This window comes from Entelurus aequoreus, linkage group LG18 (genome assembly GCF_033978785.1).
Source record: "Entelurus aequoreus isolate RoL-2023_Sb linkage group LG18, RoL_Eaeq_v1.1, whole genome shotgun sequence".
Taxonomy (NCBI): Eukaryota; Metazoa; Chordata; class Actinopteri; order Syngnathiformes; family Syngnathidae; genus Entelurus; species Entelurus aequoreus.
Window position 1 is genome coordinate 40,299,483 of NC_084748.1, and position 20,938 is coordinate 40,320,420.

At 37.7% G+C, this 20,938-nt stretch overlaps 1 protein-coding gene across 4 annotated transcripts in view; it reads right to left on the reverse strand.

Annotated features, from left to right (window-relative positions):
• sorcs3a (sortilin related VPS10 domain containing receptor 3a) overlaps nt 1-20,938 on the reverse strand; it is a 712,571-nt gene that overhangs the window by 49,370 nt on the left and 642,263 nt on the right. For all 4 annotated transcript variants that reach the window (XM_062027155.1, XM_062027158.1, XM_062027156.1 and 1 more), the window contains exon 19: nt 4,505-4,691. In XM_062027155.1, coding sequence (XP_061883139.1) covers nt 4,505-4,691 — 187 coding nt within the window. The remainder of the gene's footprint in view (nt 1-4,504; nt 4,692-20,938) is intronic.

Below are 20,938 nucleotides of genomic sequence, written 5' to 3' on the forward strand. Positions count from 1 at the left end.
TATCCATTCATCATATATATCTACATATTTTAAGTATTGTTAGTACCATCATTTTAACACAGCTCTCCCTTGGAGATGCTTTGAATATCTCCTTTAAAATAATACAACATAGGGTCTAGGACAGTGGTTCTTAACCTTGTTGGAGGTACCGAACCCGACCAGTTTCATATGCGCATTCACCGAACCCTTCTTTAGTGAAAAATAAAAAGTTTTTTCTTAATTTAATCTTAATTTATAAATATTAATCATAAAATGATGTTATTATATTAAAGAAATACTTACAGATATATTTTACAAACAGAATGTTACAGGAATGTACACATGATCCCATGTTTACATCTCATTGTGCAACATGTGAATGTTTTAGAGGGAACTAAATGCGATATCGAAAATTAAAATGTTTTTTTCTTAATTTAATCTTAATTTATAATTAATCATGAAATGATGTTATTATGTTAAAGAAATACTAATAAAGATATATTTTACAAACAGAATGTTACAGGAATGTACACATGATCCCATGTTTACATCTCATTGTGCAACATATGAATGTTTTAGTGGGAACTCAATGCGATATCTGAAAGGGGTACAAATTATTTCCAAAGCAAACCCAAACCCTTCTTTAGTGAAAAATAAAATGTTTTTTCTTAATTTATAAATATTAATCATGAAATGATGTTATTATATTAAAGAAATACAAATAAAGACATATTTTACAAACATAAAGTTACAGGAATGTACACATGATCCCATGTTTACATCTCATTGTGCAACATGTGAATGTTTTAGTGGGAACTAAATGTGATACAAGCAAACCCAAAACCTTCTTTAGTGAAAAATAAAATGTTTTTTCTTAATTTAATCTTAATTTATAAATATTAATCATGAAATGATGTTATTATATTAAATAAATACTAATAAAGATATATTTTACAAACAGAAAGTTACAGGAATGTACACATGATCCCATGTTTACATCTCATTGTGCAACATGTGAATGTTTTAGGGGGAACTAAATGCGATATCTGAAAGGGGTACAAATTATTTCCAAAGCAAACCCAAACCCTTCTTAAGTGAAAAAAAAAAAGTTTTTTCTTAATTTAATCTTAATTTATAAATATGAATCATGAAATTATGTTATTATATTAAAGAAATACTAATAAAGATATATTTTACAAACAGAAAGTTACAGGAATGTACACATGATCCCATGTTTACATCTCATTGTGCAACATGTGAATGTTTTAGTGGGAACTAAATGCGATATCTGAAAGAGGTACAAATTATTTCCAAAGCAAACCCAAACCCTTCTTTAGTGACAAATAAAATGTTTTTTCTTAATTTAATCTTAATTTATAAATATTAATCATGAAATTATGTTATTATATTAAAGAAATACTAATAAAGATATATTTTACAAAGAGAATGTTACAGGAATGTACCAATGTTTACATCTCATTGTGCAACATGTGAATGTTTTAGTGGGAACTAAATGCAAGATCTGAAAGGGGTACAAATTATTTCCAAAGCAGGACCCCCATCCAGACATATAATACTAGTACACAGCTCATGAAAAACAATATTTTTTGTTATTGTCGTTGTAATTGGGGCAAAACACTTATATTAGAAAATTATCTCATGGAAATGACTGCTGTAATTTGATAACAATAAAACATTTAACTTGTTATTTATTCAGGTTTGGGACAGGTGTGCTGCTGGTGTGGCCACAGCGCATGAGCATGTCTGAAGTTTTTAGACGTCGACGCTCCGCCGAACCCCTGAGGCCGACTCACCGAACCTCTAGGGTTCGATCGAACCCAGGTTAAGAACCAGTGGTCTAGGAGGTTGTGTTACGTCAGTCTTGGGATAAGGTTTTTGCAACATATGTCATACATATGTTTAAAAATAACCTCTGCCAAAACATGCTTGAGAAGAGACAGTGGCTGAGGGATAATAACCAACAGCTTACATGTTTGTATGTACAGTGGTACCTCGACTATACAAGTATTTTGAGATACGAGTTGCCTTTCGGCTTTTTGTTATGCTTTTTAACCGACTTGGCCAGACAGCCCGCACGCAGCACTGTCAGTCCGCATCACACAGAGCAGGAGCACAGCCTCCGCAATATGCAGTCTGAAAAAAAAAAGGTCCAGACGACGGATAATAATCATGAAAATATGGAGGAGTTGTTGATGGTCTGTTTGACGTGTTTCAGTTCGTTTTGTCCCCTGACTCTACAAATTGGACAATTGAGCCTTTACCCTTGGCACATCTTAGAGCATATCCCTTGCTGACCACCCTGACCTCTGGTCCGTCAGTCAAAGAAGTCCGTGTGCAACACAAACAACAATTTAAATTCCTATTGTTACACGCCTGAGATGCAGCCCGTAGGAAAAACTTGTAGAAGTCTGCTTGTCGAGGTAAATTATGTACGTACATAATTATGCATTATTTTATAAAACTACTGTAGTTGTTTGCTGTACAGTACATTCTATTGCATTGTTTTTCATACAATATGCCTTATCTAAAAGTTATTTTTTCTTTTTCAAAGGCATATTACATGTACAAATTGTGTTGTTTTGGGGAGGATAAGCATGGACAAATATTGATTTCAATTCATTTAAATTGTTTTGAGATATGAGGGGACTACAAAACCCAAAACCAGTGAAGATGGAACAATGTGTAAATCGTAAATAAAAACAGAATACAATGATTGTCAAATTATTTTCAACTTCTATTCAGTTGAATAGACTGCAAAGAAAATATATTTAATGTTCGAACTGAGAAACTTTTTTTTTTTGTTGCAAATAATCATTAACTTAGAATTTAACAACAAAGTTGGCACAGGGGCATTTTTACCACTGTGTTACATGTCCTTTCCTTTTAACAACACTCAGTAAATGTTTGGGAACTGAGGAGACCAATTTTTGAAGCTTTGCAGGTGGAATTATTTCCCATTCTTGCTTGATGTACAGCTTAAGTTGTTTAACAGTCCAGGGTCTTCATAATGCACCACACTTATTCAATGGGAGAAAGGTGTAGACTCCAGGCAGGCCAGTTTAGTACCCGCACTCTTTTAATATGAAGCCACGCTGTTGTAACACATGCAGAATCTAGCTTGGCTGAAATAAGCAGGGGCGTCCATGATAACGTTGCTTGGATGGCAACATAAGTTGCTCCAAAATCTGTATGTACCTTTCAGCATTAATGGTGCCTTCACAGATGTGTAAGTTACCCATGTCTTGGGCACTAATACACCCCCATACCATCACAGATGCTGGCTTTTCAACTTTCCGCATATAACAATCCGGATGGTACTTTTCCTCTTTGTTCCGGAGGACACAACGTCCAAAGTTTCCGAAAACAATTTGAAATGTGAACTCGTCAGACCACAGAACACTTTTCAACTTTGCACCAGTCCATCTTAGATGAGCTCAGGCCCAGCGAAGCCGGCGGCGTTTCTGGGTGTTGTTGATACATGGCTTTCACTTTTGCAAAGTAGAGTTTTAACTTGCACTTACAGATGTAGCGACCAACTGTAGTTACTGACAGTGGTTTTCTGAAGTGTTCCTGAGCCCATGTGGTGATATCCTTTACACACTGATGTCGCTTTTTGATGCAGTACCGCCTGAGGGATCGAAGTTCCATAATATTTTTGCTTACATGCAGTCATTTTTTTCAGATTCTCTGAACCTTTTGATGATATTACCGTAGATGGTGAATAAATTCCCTAAATTCCTTGCAATAGCTCGTTGAGAAATGTTGTTCTTAAACTGTTCAACAATTTGCTCACGCATTTGTTCACAAAGTGGTGACCCTCGCCCCATCCTTGTTTGTGAACGACTGAGCATTTAATGGATGCTGCTTTTATACCCAATCATGGTACCCACCTGTTCCCAATTAGCCTGTTCACCTGTGGGATGTTCCAAATAAGTGTTGGATGAGCATTCCTCAACTTTCTCAGTCTTTTTTGCCACTTGTGCCAGCTTTTTTGAAACATGTTGCAGGCATCAACTTCCAAATGAGTTAATATTTGCAAAGAGTAACAATGTTTTCCAGTTCGAACGTTAAGTATCTTGTCTTTGCAGTCCATTCAATTGAATATAGGTTGAAAAGGATTTGCAAATCATTGTATTCTGTTTTTATTTACGATTTACACAACGTGCCGACTTCACTGGTTTTGGGTTTTGTAAGCCGTGCAACCGTTTGAGCTCATAAATTGAGGTCCTACTCTATTTGACTCTCAGTGCATAACAAAATAAGCACAAATATTATTTCAGAGATGTGATTGTGGTGGGGCCGCCCCAGGTATTCCATTCAAATTTAACTGGAAAATTTACATTTTTTAAATACGTATTATTTACATGTGCAACTGTTTAAGTCCGATGTAGTGTATTTAAATTAATTCAATATGGTATATCTATGAGTACAATGATGTTCATCTGGCATTGAACATCAAAACCAGTTTCAAAATAAAGCACATTTAAACAATATGGAGACTTACAAGTGACATGCAGATAGAGTGTTGTTGTCTCATAACCGAGGGAGTTTTCTGCCAGGGCAGTGACACGGAATATTCCTGCGGACTTGTACACATGTTTGATCCCCTCTTCAGCCCAGCTGAGGTTGGAATAGGACACAGCAATGCCATCGCCAAAGTCCAGTTGAATGTTGGTCTGTATAGAATCGCCCTGAAAGACAGCATACGTGTCAATACAATACTGTGTTTATTTAGTGTTGCTACATACTGTAGCCTCACTACATTTGACTGACACAATGAAAAAACAAGGCGCACGTTGAAATGGTATCCCACGGATTCGGAGCCTTTTTGTACGTAACATCAATTTTGTGACACATGTGACATTTAATAGATTTTGACATGTGCACACCCGGAACGAGACAACTAACTGTAGGTCATTTTGAAAGACAGAGAATGCCGCATAGAACTGTCAGTATTCTCCATCGCTGGATCAACCCACAGTGTAAGAATCAACGACTTTAAAATAATAAAATAGATGGAACGGCTGGTTGCATATTAACCCTTGTGTAATGTTCATATTGTTGTTACTCAGCCAGCGTTTGTGGGTCTGATGGACCCGTTGCATTTTGTGGCTTTTAATGCGTCACAATCAAACACTTCTATGTTGAAATACTGAACAGATGTTTACCTTATCCCAATAAAAGAATAGAATTAAAAATCTTAGATGAAATGGATCAGGACAAACGAATGGATGATATCATCGTGACAGGGCATCGAATTAAACCAAGATCCTACGCGAAAGCCGTTAATAATGGAAGAGAACCAGATGAGCTGGATGTTGCCTGTTTGGCAACAAGTGCTCAACTTTCTGCAATCAAAGGAAATTGAAATCGACATTAATACCATCGAAACATGCATCCCACTGAATGGAAGAAACAGCAACACAACTCCAGTCAGCCTTGTGAAGCTCGTTAACAGAAAATCTAAAATGGCACTGCTGAAACAGGGAAAGAAGCTGAAGGGAACAAATGTGTACATGAATGAGCATCTCACAAAACGGAATGCTGGAATCGCCAAGAAAGCACGCGACTTGAGAAAGCAGGGTAAAATATCCAGGGAACTTGAAGCGCCAACTGTAAATATCTATATCAAGCTGAATGGAAGTCCAGAAGCAAGAGTAGTTGTTGTCCAGGACATCAAGGACCTGGACAAATATTAAAGTTGACACTGCTTCCACAACGACGATGATAATGGAGTCTGACGGAAAACAAATACCAACACGACTATGTTCCAAGAGACTACTAAACAAGAAGACCTAGATTCAGGAATGCATACACCTACAATTATAGAGATTATTGAAACAACATCAAACATTGTTGAAGAAAAATATGGAACTGAAAATCTTCTACAACAAAGACCATAAAAAACAGGATTTTGAAAATAATATAGATCCAGATACATATGTTTTTCTCAGTAATAATTGTTTTTACTATACAGATGAACAATATAACAGCTTCATTAAATGTGATAACACATAGTCAATTATTAATTTTAATAGCAGAAACACTTTTTAGAACAATTCAACAAACCCTTCAAAGTGATCGCTGTCACAGAAACATGGATCGATGATAAAAAAAGGAATATATTTTGATCTGGAAGGATATGAACTAAACTACATCAACAGAACAAACAAACAGAGGAGGAGTAGCTGTGTACGTGATGAAGAACCTGAACTACAAAGTGGTAAAAAAAACATGTAATTTGCTATGGATAATATCTTAGAATGCAAAACATATTATAGATCACCTAAGTCAAGTATTGAAACATTTGAAGACTGGATCAAGGCAAATTACAACGGTTTTGACAATGGTCAAAAAATAATATTCTTATGTGGTGACTTCAATATTTGTTGAACCCTAACAAGCAAAAGTCCATTGCTGACTTCATTGATGCAATGTACAGCATCAGTTTATATCCTAAAATAAACAAAGCCAAGCAGAATCATAGGACACGGTGCCACACTTATTGATAATATTTTTACTAATGTTTTTGATAATAGCACTACAGTCTTTTTTGCCACTTGTGCCAGCTTTTTTGAAATATGTTGCAGGCATCAAATTCCAAATGAGCTAATATTTGCAAAAAATAACAACGTTTTCCAGTTCAAACGTTAAAGGCCTACTGAAACCCACTACTACCGACCACGCAGTCTGATAGTTTATATATCAATGATAAAATCTTAACATTGCAACACATGCCAATACGGCCGGGTTAGATTATTAAAGTGCAATTTTAAATTTCGCACGAAATATCCTGCTGAAAACGTCTCGGTTTGATGACGTCTGCGCGTGACGTCACAGATTGTAGAGGACATTTTGGGACAGCATTGTGGCAAGCTATTAAGTCATCTGTTTTCATCGCAAAGTTCCACAGTATTCTGGACATCTGTGTTGGTGAATCTTTTGCAATTTGTTCAATGAACAATGGAGACAGCAAAGAAGAAAGCTGTAGGTGGGAAGCGGTGTATTAGCGACCGGCTGCAGCAACACAAACACGTAGCCGGTGTTTCATTGTTTACATTTCCGAAAGATGACAGTCAAGCTTTACCATTGGCTAGTGGAGAACTGGGACAACAGAGACTCTTACCAGGAGGACTTTGAGTTGGATACACAGACGCGGTACCGTGAGTATGTTATGCGGGATTCATTTGTGGCATATTAAATATAAGCCTAGTTGTGTTGTGGCTAATAGAGTATATATTACTGTTTTAGTCATTCCCAGCTGAATATCAGGTCCCACCCGCCTCTCACAGCATCTTCCCTATCTGAATCGCTTCTACTGCCCTCTAGTCCTTCACTCTCACTTTCCTCATCCACAAATCTTTCGTCCTCGCTCAAATGAATGGGGTAATCGTCGCTTTCTCGGTTCGAATCGCTCTCGCTGCTGGTGTAAACAATGGGGAAATGTGAGGAACCTTTCAACCTGCGATGTCACGCTACTTCCGGTACAGGCAAGGCTTTTTTCTATCAGCGACCAAAAGTTGCGAACTTTATCGTCGATGTTCTCTACTAAATCCTTTCAACAAAAATATGGCAATATCGCGAAATGATCAAGTATGACACATAGAATGGATCTGCTATCCCCGTTTAAATAAGAACATCGCATTTCAGTAGGCCTTTAAGTATCTTGTCTTCGCAGTCTATTCAATTGAATATACGTTGAAAAGGATTCGTAACTCATTGTATTCTGTTTTTATTTACGATTCACCTATTTGCAGAGGAAGATATTAAGCAACTAAGCAGGACTTTGAACTGCCAACTCGAACAACCAAGTCTGTGGAGGAATAGCTGAACAGCTGGCAGATGTAAATTGAGTGCACACACCCAAACAAATTTGTGAAAAGTTGAAATAACTTAAGCTGGGTTATAAAAAGCTGAAGGACTGTCCAACTGGATGGGTGTAGCGCGGCGACAAACGACTCAGCAATTGCTGCTTAAGGATGTCTGCCAAAATAGTGGCGGCAGTTAAACCATAGGAACAAAAATAAACTAGATGAAGCAATTTCAGTAGAGATTCAACATGGATGCTGAAAAGCTGAACTGAATACTGTTGAAATATGGGTAACACTTTAGTATGGGGGAACATATTCGCCATTAATTAGTTGCTTATTAAAGTAACAAAGACTTAATTTAGAGTTATTTGGAGATCGGTAGGTCGTGAGTTCAAACCCTGGTGGAGTCATACCAAAGACTATAAAAATGGGACCCATTACCTCCCTGCTTGGCACTCAGCAACAAGGGTTGGAATTGGGGGTTAAATCACGAAAAAATGATTCCCGAGCGTGGCCACCGCTGCTGCTCACTGCTCCCCTCACCTCCCAGGGGGTGATCAAGGGTGATGGGTTAAATGCAGAGAATAATTTCGCCACACCTAGTGTGTGTGTGACTATCATGGGTACTTTAACTTATATAAGGGTTAGGGTTACTAATAAGCAATAATTCTGAGGTTATTGAGGGAAGACTCTTAGTTAACGGCTTACTGGTTGTATAATAAGGCCATGCAGAATAAGGCATTAATAAGTACTTAATACTGACTAATTTAGAGCCAATATGTAACTAATTTGCATGTAAAGAAGCAACTAATTATCGGTGAATATGTGTTCCCCATACTAAAGTGTTACCGTACAGTAAATGTTGACATTTCGAATAAATGTGGGAATGGTTTGAATTAGAGATGACCGATAATGTTTTTTTTGCCGATATCCGATTTTCCGATATTGTTCAACTCTTAATTACCGATTCCGATATCAACCGATTCGATATATACAGTCGTGGAATGAACACATTATCATGCCTAATTTTGTTGTGATGCCCCGCTGGATGCATTAAACAATGTAACAAGGTTTTCCAAAATAAATCAACTCAAGTTATGGAAAAAAATGCCAACATGGCACTGCCATATTTATTATTGAAGTCACAAAGTGCATTATTTTTTTTTAACATGCCTCAAAACAGCAGCTTGGAATTTGGGAGGGGGGGGGGTGGGGGGGGGTGGGGGTAGCGGGACGTGTATATTGTAGCGTCCCGGAAGAGTTAGTGCTGCAAGGGGTTCTGGGTATTTGTTCTGTTGTGTTTATGTTGTGTTACGGTGCGGATGTTCCCCCGAAATGTGTGTCATTCTTGTTTGGTGTGGGTTCACAGTGTGGCACATATTTGTAACAGTGTTAAAGTTGTTCATACGGCCACTCTCAGTGTGACCTGTATGGCTGTTGACCAAGTATGGCTTGCATTCACTTGTGTGTGTGAAAAGCCGTAGATATTATGTGATTGGGCCGGCACGCAAAGGCAGTGCCTTTAAGGTTTATTGGCGCTCTGTACTTCTCCCTACGTCCGTGTACACAGCGGCGTTTTAAAAAGTCATACATTTTACTTTTTGAAACCGATACCAATAATTTTGAAACCGATACCGATAATTTCCGATATTACATTTTAAAGCATTTATCGGCTGATAATATCGGCAGTCCGATATTATCGGACATCGCTAGTTTGAATGTTGAAAAGCTAAAGTTATACTGAAAAGTAAGAGGAATCTTGAAATGTTGAATAAATGTTGGAATACAATTTAATTGATTAATACATGTTAAAGTTAAGTTAAGTTAAAGTACCAATGATTGTCACACACACTAGGTGTGGTGAAATTTGTCCTCTGCATTTGACCCATCCCCTTGTTCACCCCCTGGGAGGTGAGGGGAGCAGTGGGCAGCAGCAGTGCCGCGCCCGGGAATCATTTTGGTGATTTAACCCCCAATTCCAACCCTTGATGCTGAGTGCCAAGCAGGGAGGTAATGGGTCCCATTTTTTTTTATAGTCTTTGGTATGACTCGGCCGGGGTTTGAACTCACAACCTACCGATCTCAGGGCGCTTGAAAGAAATGCTAACGTTAGCGTGGTAGCAAGATAGCGCCAAATAACAAAATCAACGCTGGCGTGCCACAATGTCCGATTGAATTCTAAAAACGTTAAGGCAGACCACCTCGAAAAAAACAGGATGGAATTTTACTGTTTTTTTACTGAATGGGACAACCAAAATGTACATGAAAATAAAGAAAGTGGGATGTGCAATATTAACTATGAACAATAAAACACTGAATATTAACAACATGTGAACGTCGCTCCTCGACAGTTGTGTATCTTTTACAATCAAGCAAAACACAACAAAACTGTAACAAACAGCAAAATATGAATGCAAAGGGTAATAAACACCTACAACATGATATATTACCACGTAAAAATTTAGCAAGATAGCGCAAAATAACAACATCAATGGGTTGTCTGTGAATGTTCTCTCATTAATCCAGGTCATCTCAGGGCATTCGATGGATCGCAACTCGACTGTTTGGTTTGTCTTAGAATAAGTTTCGCCTCTAAACCTCATCAGTTTGTGCTCGTAGACTTAGATTGGTCAGATCTAGTCCAGCGGGTGGTGCCAAAACCCCAAACATTTATACTCCAAAACCTGGTCTATGAGCACATATTTAGGTTACAGGCAGGGAGAGCGTGCAAGATACACCAAATAAATGTGCGGTCATGTTGTTATGATACAATATACATTCAGTAGTAACTTTGCTAAATGGCTAACAGTAGTTGACCACACACAAAGCTAATGCGTATGAATGTGTGTTAGGTTTGAGTGTAGTTCCGTCATTAAGTGCTAACAGCCGGAAAAGGATGTGGTGTAATACTTACAACAATCTGGAGAATCTGCCTAATATTACAATAGTCAGGTAACAATATCAATGACTAGCACGCTGATGTTAGTATGCTAACATGTTAAAATTAGCATGCAAATAAGTTAGCACTAATGCTAGGTTCACACCAACGGCGCTTTGCTGGCGCTTTAAAGCGGCATGCAAAGCGGCATGCAAAGCGGCGTTAAAGCGTAACAAAGCGTGATTAAAGCGTGAGGGTCGTAATGGATCATGGGAAAGCTTGTAGTGAAGCAAGACATGCCAGTCTACAACTACAAATAGGAAGTGACTGTGATATTGACTAGTGACATTGAAACTTTATGTAAAACCAACACAGGATTACAAATCCATTCTCTTTTGCATCATCGCCTTTTTTGTACGATGATCATTGCTTCTGTACTTCTGTGAGTTTGCTGTTTGATGTTACAGTTTGACATTACTGTCTATAATTTTTCTGTATGAAAATGTAAACAAAAATGGTTCTTAACTTTCTACTTTGTGGACAATGTTGATCCACTCTCTTGTATCATCTCATACAACATAATGTACCCTTTTTCATATGAACCCCACATTATGTAACCTGATTGGTGAACAGTGCTACTATTTGTGCTTTTTTGTTTGGTCAAGTTTGTTGCTTGCTGTACATGTTGATAACATCTTCCTTAATAATAAAGAGAATATGTTACGTTTAAAAGAAATGCCTTTTATTATTGTCAACTAGCATAAGAAATGAAAGATAGATATTTATTAAGATGACAAAGAAATAAAAGAAATGAAGATATAAAACATAATATAACGGAAAAAAAAGAGAAATTGAAAAAATAAATGAATATAAAAAATGTGTGGAAAACAGTATACTGAGTTTTTCACTTTTTTTTTTACTTATTTGTTTATCATATTTCTCTTTTTTATTACATTATGTGTTTTATCTTGTATATAATAAAAAACAAAAAGAGAAATCAACTAGATAAATCTAAAAATGTGGGGAAAACTTTTTCACATTTTTTTCTTATTTTTTTGTCATATTTGTCTTTTTTATTATATTATGTGTTTTATCTTGTATATAATAAAACAAAAAGAGAAATCAAATAAATAGATAAATCTAAAAAATGTGGGGAAAACTTAGTATACTGAGTTTTTCACATTTTTTTCTTATTTTTTTGTCATATTTTCTCTTTTTTATTATATTATGTGTGCGCACGCAATTTATTCATCAAATTGACAAAATAATAATCGCATCAAAGCGTAATAAAGTTCAATAAAGCGTAATAAAACAAATCAAAGTGTGATTTAAAGTGTATCAAAGCGGCATCAAATCGTGAGGAACGGGAACAAAGCGGGAAATAATTCGTATCAGAGCGTGTCAAAGCATAACATTACTTCGGAGATCGGGATATTCGTGGAAAAATTTACAAAAATGACGGCGCTTTTACTTATTTGTTTATCATATTTCTCTTTTTTATTACATTATGTGTTTTATCTTGTATATAATAAAAAACAAAAAGATAAATCAACTAGATAAATCTAAAAAATGTGGGGAAAACTTAGTATACTGAGTTTTTCACATTTTTTTCTTATTTTTTTGTCATATTTCTCTTTTTTATTATATTATGTGTTTTATCTTGTATATAATAAAACAAAAAGAGAAATCAAATAAATAGATAAATCTAAACAATGTGGGGAAAACTTAGTATACTGAGTTTTTCACATTTTTTTCTTATTTTTTGTCATATTTCTCTTTTTTATTATACTATGTGTGCGCACGCAATTTATTCATCAAATTCACACAATAATAATCGTATCAAAGCGTAATAAAGTTCAATAAAGCGTAATAAAACAAATCAAAGCGTGATTTAAAGCGTATCAAAGCGGCATCAAATCGTGAGGAACGGGAACAAAGCGGGAAAGAATTCGTATCAGAGCGTATCAAAGCATAACATTACTTCGGAGATCGGGATATTCGTGGAAAAATTTACAAAAATGACGGGGCTTTGCTCGCCGCTTTAAAGCGTGGCAAGCGCCGTTGGTGTGAACCAGGCCTAAGTAATTATGTCTAAAAATCTTGGGTTCATGGCTTCAAAATACACTAAAATCAATCAGCTGGTATTTGACAAAGCTACACTGCAAAAAGTCAGTGTTCAAAAACAATTTTAAAAAAATACAAAAATTAGGGATATTTTAATTGAACTAAGCAAAATCATCTGCCAATAGAACAAGAACATTTGGCTTATCAAGATTTTCCAAAACAAATAAAATTAGCTAACCTCATTGAACCCAAAAACACCTTAAAATAAGTATATTCTCACTAATAACAAGTGCACTTTTCTTGATAGAAAAAACAATATGAGACCTTTTTGCTCAATATGTTGAAAAATATTCTTAAATTAAGTAAATGCTAGTGCCATTATCTTGACATAATGATATGTGCAGCAAACTTATACTAAAACATAATGTATTGTTCTTAATGGAAAGGCAACAAGGCAACCGCATGTTACTCTCGGGGTCTCCTAGCTGCTCAGGCAAATCATATGGTCTAAAAATGCATTTTTCCATCGACAACATGACATCATCGCGCCAAGTCCGTGCTCTTTCAGTCAATTAGTTTGCATATATACAGCCCGGCCCCCGGCACAAAAATTGTTTTATTGTAATTTCGAAGAATTTATCTGAATGTGCATGAACTATTTCTGTTCAAAATTGTTAGAAATATCACATGTTAAATGTTTAAATATTAACTGTCAGTTTACTGTACTGTGCCAACTGTACTACTATATGAGTATGTATTTTCTATTGTTTCATTGAAAATAAAACAGCAAAGTCCATTTGGCTGTCATCTGTTTTAATTATGAGACACAATTGTGTCAAAGTCATGATTTTTTTTCATGCTTGAAATAACAAATGATTACTTTAAAAAAGTAGTTGTATACTTGTGAGTGTTGATGACACAGCTTTGCAACAGTTGATATTCTAGTTTCAAGCATGTTTTACTCAATATAGGTCATCAAATCTCAGCTACAAGCTGTAATATCTTACTGAGATCATTTAGGACCAAAACCCTTAAAACAAGTAAAACAAGTAAAACACTGATTAGTGAGAAGAATTATCTCATCAGACAGAAAATAAGCAAATATCACCCTTATTTGAGATATTTCATCTTACTTAGATTTCAGTTTTTGCAGTGTATATACTGTAACTGTCCAGCATATGCCTGTAATATGATTCTTTAATTTTGGACCTCCAGAATCAGCACGTCCTCATACCAGGTGAAATTACAACTTGACAAGTTGCCTTGAGGTCCGTCAAACCATTGTAAAATAGGATCCGTCTTGAACATGGAGTATTTTATTTTGAAAGTAAGTCGGATAATTTATTTTAAATTTTGTGCATTACTTCCTGTCCAACACAAGCGGTCAATTGATCTGCTGTGTTCCGGCGTTCGGCAAAAATAGAAGCTCTGCGTATATTTAGCGCAGGGGTGCGATACAGCAAAGGCCTGGTGGCGCCGTGCGCAAGGAGGTACCTTACACATTGACTTGAATGGAATCGGAAAGATTCCGCCACCATTGCGGCCGGTGAAAATCAGGGGTTACAATACTACAGACTATTAAAGTTTGAATTGCACCATGTTATACAGTCGTGGTCAAAAGTTGACATACACTTGTAAAGAACATAATGTCATGGCTGTCACAGAACTTTCCTCCAGAAGGTCTTATCTTTGTCCATGTGATGTCAGATGAAACAAAAAATGAGCTGTTTGGCCACAATACCCAGTAATATATTTGGAGGAAAAAAGGTGAGGCCTTTAATCCCAGGAACACCATCCTACTGTCAAGCATGGTGGTGGTAGTATTATGATCTGGGCCTGTTTTGCTGCCAATGGAACTGTTGCTTTACAGAGACTAAATGGGACAATGAGAAAGGAGGATTACCTCCAAATTCCTCAGGACAACCTAAAATCATCAGCCCGGAGGTTGGGTCTTAGGCGCAGTTGGGTGTTCCAACAGGACAATGACCCCAAACACACGTCAAAAGTGGTAAAGACAAACCTAGGCTGTTTTAAAGGCCTACTGAAACCCACTACTACCGACCACGCAGTCTGGTAGTTTATATATCAATGATGAAATCTTAACATTGCAACACATGCCAATACGGCCGGGTTAACTTATAAAGTGCAATTTTAAATTTCCCGCTAAACATCCGGTTGAAAACGTCTATGTATGATGACGTATGCGCGTGACGTCAATCGTTGAAACGGAAGTATTCGGACACATTGTATCCAATACAAAAAGCTCGGTTTTCATCGCAAAATTCCACAGTATTCTGGACATCTGTGTTGGTGAATCTTTTGCAATTTGTTTTATGAACAATGAAGACTGCAAAGAAGAAAGCTGTAGGTGGGATCGGTGTATTAGCGGCTGGCTGCAGCAACACAACCAGGAGGACTTTGACTTGGATAGCAGACGCGCTATCCGACGCTAGCCGCCGACCGCATTGATGATCGGGTGAAGTCCTTCGTCGCTCCGTCGATCGCTGGAACGCAGGTGAGCACGGGTGTTGATGAGCAGATGAGGGCTGGCTGGCGTAGGTGGATAGCTAATGTTTTTAGCATAGCTCTGTGAGGTCCCGTTGCTAAGTTAGCTTCAATGGCGTCGTTAGCAACAGCATTGTTAAGCTTCGCCAGGCTGGGGATTATTAACCGTGTAGTTACATGTCCATGGTTTAATAGTATTGTTGATTTTCTGTCTATCCTTCCAGTCAAGGGTTTATTTCTTTTGTTTCTATCTGCAGTTAAGCCCGATGCTATCACGTTAGCTCCGTAGATAAAGTGCTTCGCCAATGTATTGTCGTGGAGATAAAAGTCACAGTGAATGTCCATTTCACGTTCTCGACTCTCATTTTCAAGAGGATATAGTATCCGAGGTGGTTTAAATTACAAATCCGTGATCCACAATAGAAAAAGGAGGGAATGTGAAATCCAATGAGCCCTTGTACCTAAGTTACAGTCAGAGCGAAAAAAGATACGTCCTGCACTGCACTCTAGTCCTTCACTCTCACGTTCCTCATCCACAAATCTTTCATCCTGGCTCAAATGAATGGGGTAATCGTCGCTTTCACGGTCAGAATCGCTCTCGCTGCTGGTGTAAACAATGGGGAAATGTGAGGAGCCCTTCAACCTGCGACGTCACGCTACTTCCGGTACAGGCAAGGCTTTTTTTTATCAGCGATCAAAAGTTGCGAGCTTTATCGTTGATGTTCTCTACAAAATCCTTTCAGCAAAAATATGGCAATATCGCGAAATGATCAAGTATGACACATAGAATGGATCTGCTATCCCCGTTTAAATAAGAACATTTCATTTCAGTAGGCCTTTAAGATCCGTGTTGGATTGAGAAAAAAATGTTTCAAGGGAATGCCGGGACCTTGTCCCTGCAGACCTTTTGTTGCCATGCCAACACACAAACACACATGCATTGAGGACTCACACACCACATACATACAGTCATGGTCAAAACTGTACATACACTTGTAAAGAACATAATGTCATGGCTGTCTTGAGTTTTCAATCATTTCTACAACTCTTATTTTTTTGTGATAGAGTGATTGGAGCACATACTTGTTGGTCACACAAAAAACATTCATGAAGTTTGGTTCTTATATGAATTTATTATGGGTCTACTGAAAATGTGAGCAAATCTGCTGGGTCAAAAGTATACATACAGCAATGTTAATATTTGCTTACATGTCCTTTGGCAAGTTTCACTGCAATAAGGCGCTTTTGGTAGCCATCCACAAGCTTCTGGTTGAATTTTTGACCACTCCTCTTGACAAAATTGGTGCAGTTTCAGCTAAATGTGTTGTTTTTCTGACACGGACTTGAACCTGCGTTTCAGTGATCGACGAGGGACGAAGGACTTCACCTGATCATCGATGTGGTCGGCGGCTAGCGTCGGATAGCGTGTCTGCTATACAACTCAAAGTCCTCCTGGTTGTGTTGCTGCACCCGGCCGCTAATACACCGATCCCACCTACAGCTTTCTTCTTTGCAGTCTCCAATGTTCATTAAACAAATTGCAAAATATTCACCAACACAGATGTCCAGATTACTGTGGAATTTTGCAATGAAAACTGAGTTGTTTGTATTGGGATACAATGTGTCCCAATACTTCCGCTTCAACCATTGACGTCACGCGCATACGTCATCATACATAGACATTTTCAACCGGAAGTGTGGCGGGAAATTTAAAATTGCACTTTATAAGTTAACCCGGCCGTATTGGCATGTGTTGCAATGTTAAGATTTCATCATTGATATATAAACTATCAGACTGCGTGGTCGGTAGTAGTGGCTTTCAGTAGGCCTTTAATATCTTTACTCTCCTTCTGCATGTCAGTGTTAGCAAAACACCACAGTCAAACAAAACTATGTCAGTCCCTACAGTTCCTGTTCTCTTTTTTTTTTTTTTTTTTAGTCTTTGGTCCCATGCTACTTGTGTGTGTGCTGCCGAGCGTGAAGTGGAGAGCTCTGGCTCAGTGCTCTGGGGATATTTCATGTCACTTTGCCTAAAAAATGAAATATTTGACGGGCGTCGGGATAGAAGAGAGCACGTTTGAAGAGAATTTTTTTATACCGCAGGCATTATTACGAGCTGTGATAGGTTGTCATGCAAACGTCTACTCCTCTTTGTACATTTTGTGTCAATGGTTGCTCCTTATATCAACCACCGCAACCTTGATTCATCTTTATGTATTGTGTGTGCATGTACAATGAAGCCTATGGAACTTCAAGCCTGGTGTGCATTATTGCATAAATAGCCAAGTTTAAATTTGTCAAACCTGAAGCGGAACCATACTTGATATCATTATCTCAGTCAGCATGTATTTCTCCATGTTTGTGTTTTTCTTTAGATCCTGTTTCTTTTGGTCTGCAATTCCAAATAATTGATTCGGCTGTCTTTGACTTCTTGGTCTCTCAACAGTGTTCTGAATGCTGCCATTTAGTGTTTGTCCCGATACCAATAAGTACACTATATTGCCAAAAGTATTTGGCCACCCATCCAAATGATCAGAACCAGGTGTCCTAATCACTTGGCCCGGCCACAGGTGTATAAAACCAAGAACTTAGGCATGGAGACTGTTTCTACAAACATCTGTGAGCTAGGTGATTTCCAGCGTGGAACTGTCACAGGAGGCCACCTGTGCAACAAATCCAGTCGTGGAATTTCCTCGCTCCTAAATATTCCAAAGTCAACTGTCGGCTTTATTATAAGAAAATGGAAGAATTTGGGAACAACAGCAACTCAGCCACCAAGTCGTAGGCCACGTAAACTGACATAGAGGGGTCAGCGGTTGCTGAAGCGCATAGTGCAAAGATGTCGCCGACTTTCTGCACATTCAGTTGCTACAGAGCTACAAACTTCATGTATGTAGGCATTAGCCGGGCCTCCCTCGCCCGCCTGCAGCTCGTGCAGAACTCTGCTGCTCGTCTGCTAACACAGACCCGCAGACGTGAGCACATCACTCCTATATTAGCGTCCCTTCACTGGCTCCCTGTGCGTTACCGAATCAATTTTAAACTCCTTTTTATTTGTTTTTAAATGTCTAAACAACCTCGCGCCAACATATCTCTCCGACCTCCTTCAGCCCTACTGCCCCACCCGATCCCTAAGATCAGCCGATCAGCTGCTACTGACGGTCCCAGACACAAGGCTGAAGCTTAGAGGTGACAGAGCTTTCGCCGCTGCTGCTCCCAAGCTCTGGAACGACCTACTTCTTAGTGTTAGACAAGCCTCCTCTCTTCCTGCTTTTAAATCTCTCTTAAAAACATACTTTTATTCTATGGCTTTTAACACTGAGTGATATCCATCCTGCAATGGCGCCCCATAATACACCTGCTGTGAACCTGTTTTTATGTTTTATTTATTTTATTTATTTATTTTTTATCGTGTGCTGTTTGTGTTGTGTTGTGTTTGCTCGGTTCTCGTATTATCTTTTAACCTGCCCATTATACAGCACTTTGGCTACCCCTGTGGTCAATTTTAAATGTGCTTTATAAATAAACTTGATTTGATTTGATTTGATTTGACCTTCCAATTAGCCCACGTACAGTACGCAGAGAGCTTCATGGAATGGGTTTCCATGGCCGAGCAGCTGCGTCTTAGCCATACATCACCAAGTCCAATGCAAAGCGTCGAATGCAGTGGTGGAGACGCGTTCTCTGGAGTGATGAATCACGCTTTTCCATCTGGCAATCTGATGGACAAGTCTGGGTTTGGAGGTTGCCAGGAGAACGCTACATTTCAGACTGCTTTGTGCCGAGTGTGAAATTTTGTTTAGGAGGAATTATGGTGTGGGGTTGTTTTTCAGGAGTTGGGCTTGGCCCCTTAGTTCCAGTGAAAGGAACTTTGAATGCTCCAGGATACCAAAACATTTTGGACGATTCCATGGGATGGCACTTCAAGTTCATATGTGAGTGAAGGCAGGTGGCCAAATACTTTTGGCAATGTAGTGTACGTTCATCCAAAATGCAAAAATGCGTGTTTATCTGTGTGATGACAAATTGAACCGGAAGCACTATTTTAGCTTTTCCTTTGCGTTTAGCATGTTTTTAGCGGTAACACCTTTGTTCAGCAGGAGACCTATTGTCGTTTTAAAAAAGTGTCATTAAATAGTTGTCCAACCGAAATGTGTTTTTTTGATTTGCATTTAAGAATTCGAAATAGAATGAATGGTAAGTACACGCACCAACCAGTGTGCCGTCTTGTCTTTAAATCTTCCGCTTCCAAAATATGGAAAAACATCTCTTTTGGTCTATTTTTCCATATCTGCTTACTAAGTAATATTTGTTTTTTTTATATGAAATACATAATAAAATCAAACCTTGATGTATTTGGTTATTGCTATTCAACACACACAGAACATATTTTGTTATTAGATTTTTTTTTTCATGAAATTCAAATAAACCAATTGTTTTTTTTATTTTTCAATTCTCATTATTGAAAATAACGTTCACCCATTGACCAAAACATACACTAACCCAGTAGATATACTTGAGTCATGATTCATTTCATGTACAAATAGCATACTCATAAAAGGCAATTTGGTTGCTATAACTATGACATCATACAGATGGAAAATCATCATCTCAGCAATGTTGTGCAATTTACCTTGAAGACTATAAAAATACAGCCAAAAGTGTTTGAATAATTCATCCATATTTTAACATCCTATCGGGTGTTAAAATATTTTTTCAAATCTTTATTAATGTATTTATGGAAAAGCTGCTGATGGTGTGTTTGACAGAGAAGCAGCTCAAAAGAGTCTACTCTCAAATGTAAATGCTGTACAATATTATTACTTCACAGTACTTCGTAAAACTACAATAGTACATTCTCTTGTATTGTTTTCATTAGGGATGTCCAATAATGGCTTTTTGCCGTTATCCCGATATTGTCTAACTCTTAATTACCGATGCCGATATCAAACGATACCAACCGATACCGATATCTACAGTCGTGAAATTAACACATTATTATGCCTAATTTGGACAACCAGGTATGGTGAAGATAAGGTCCTTTAAAAAAAATAATAATAATAAGATAAATACATTAAAAACATTTTCTTGAATAAAAAAGAAAGTAAAACAATATAAAAACAGTTACAAAGAAACTAGTAATTAATGAAAATGAGTAAAATTAACTGTTAAAGGTTAGTACTATTAGTGGACCAGCAGCACGCACAATCATGTGTGCTTACGGACTGTATCCCTTGCAGACTGTATTGTTATATATTGATATATAATGTAGGAACCAGAATATTAATAACAGAAATAAATAAATAACAAATAAAGCTTTTTGTTCGACGATTCCTCGTTGCCGTCTTCTTGGCTCATCACCCATCACACGACCAACAAATATACAACAAGGGCTAAAAAGTAGGGCAAGGTGGTGTATTAGGACTGGCCCAAAGTTACAATTGACTGGGCACTCACTAGCCAACTACAGTATTTTAATGGACATACTCTTGTTTTTGGTCACATAATCTTTTAGAGGACCATTCTACTAAGGTCAAAAATGCACATGTCCATCATAAACTCTCCAGAGAGTGGTGGCTCTTGCTCCCGGAAAATTGGAATCCTACAGGAATGCAGGTTTGGATTTTAGGAGAAAATGTAAAGACATCTGCAACATCTGGTAGAAAGCCCTCACAAGTAG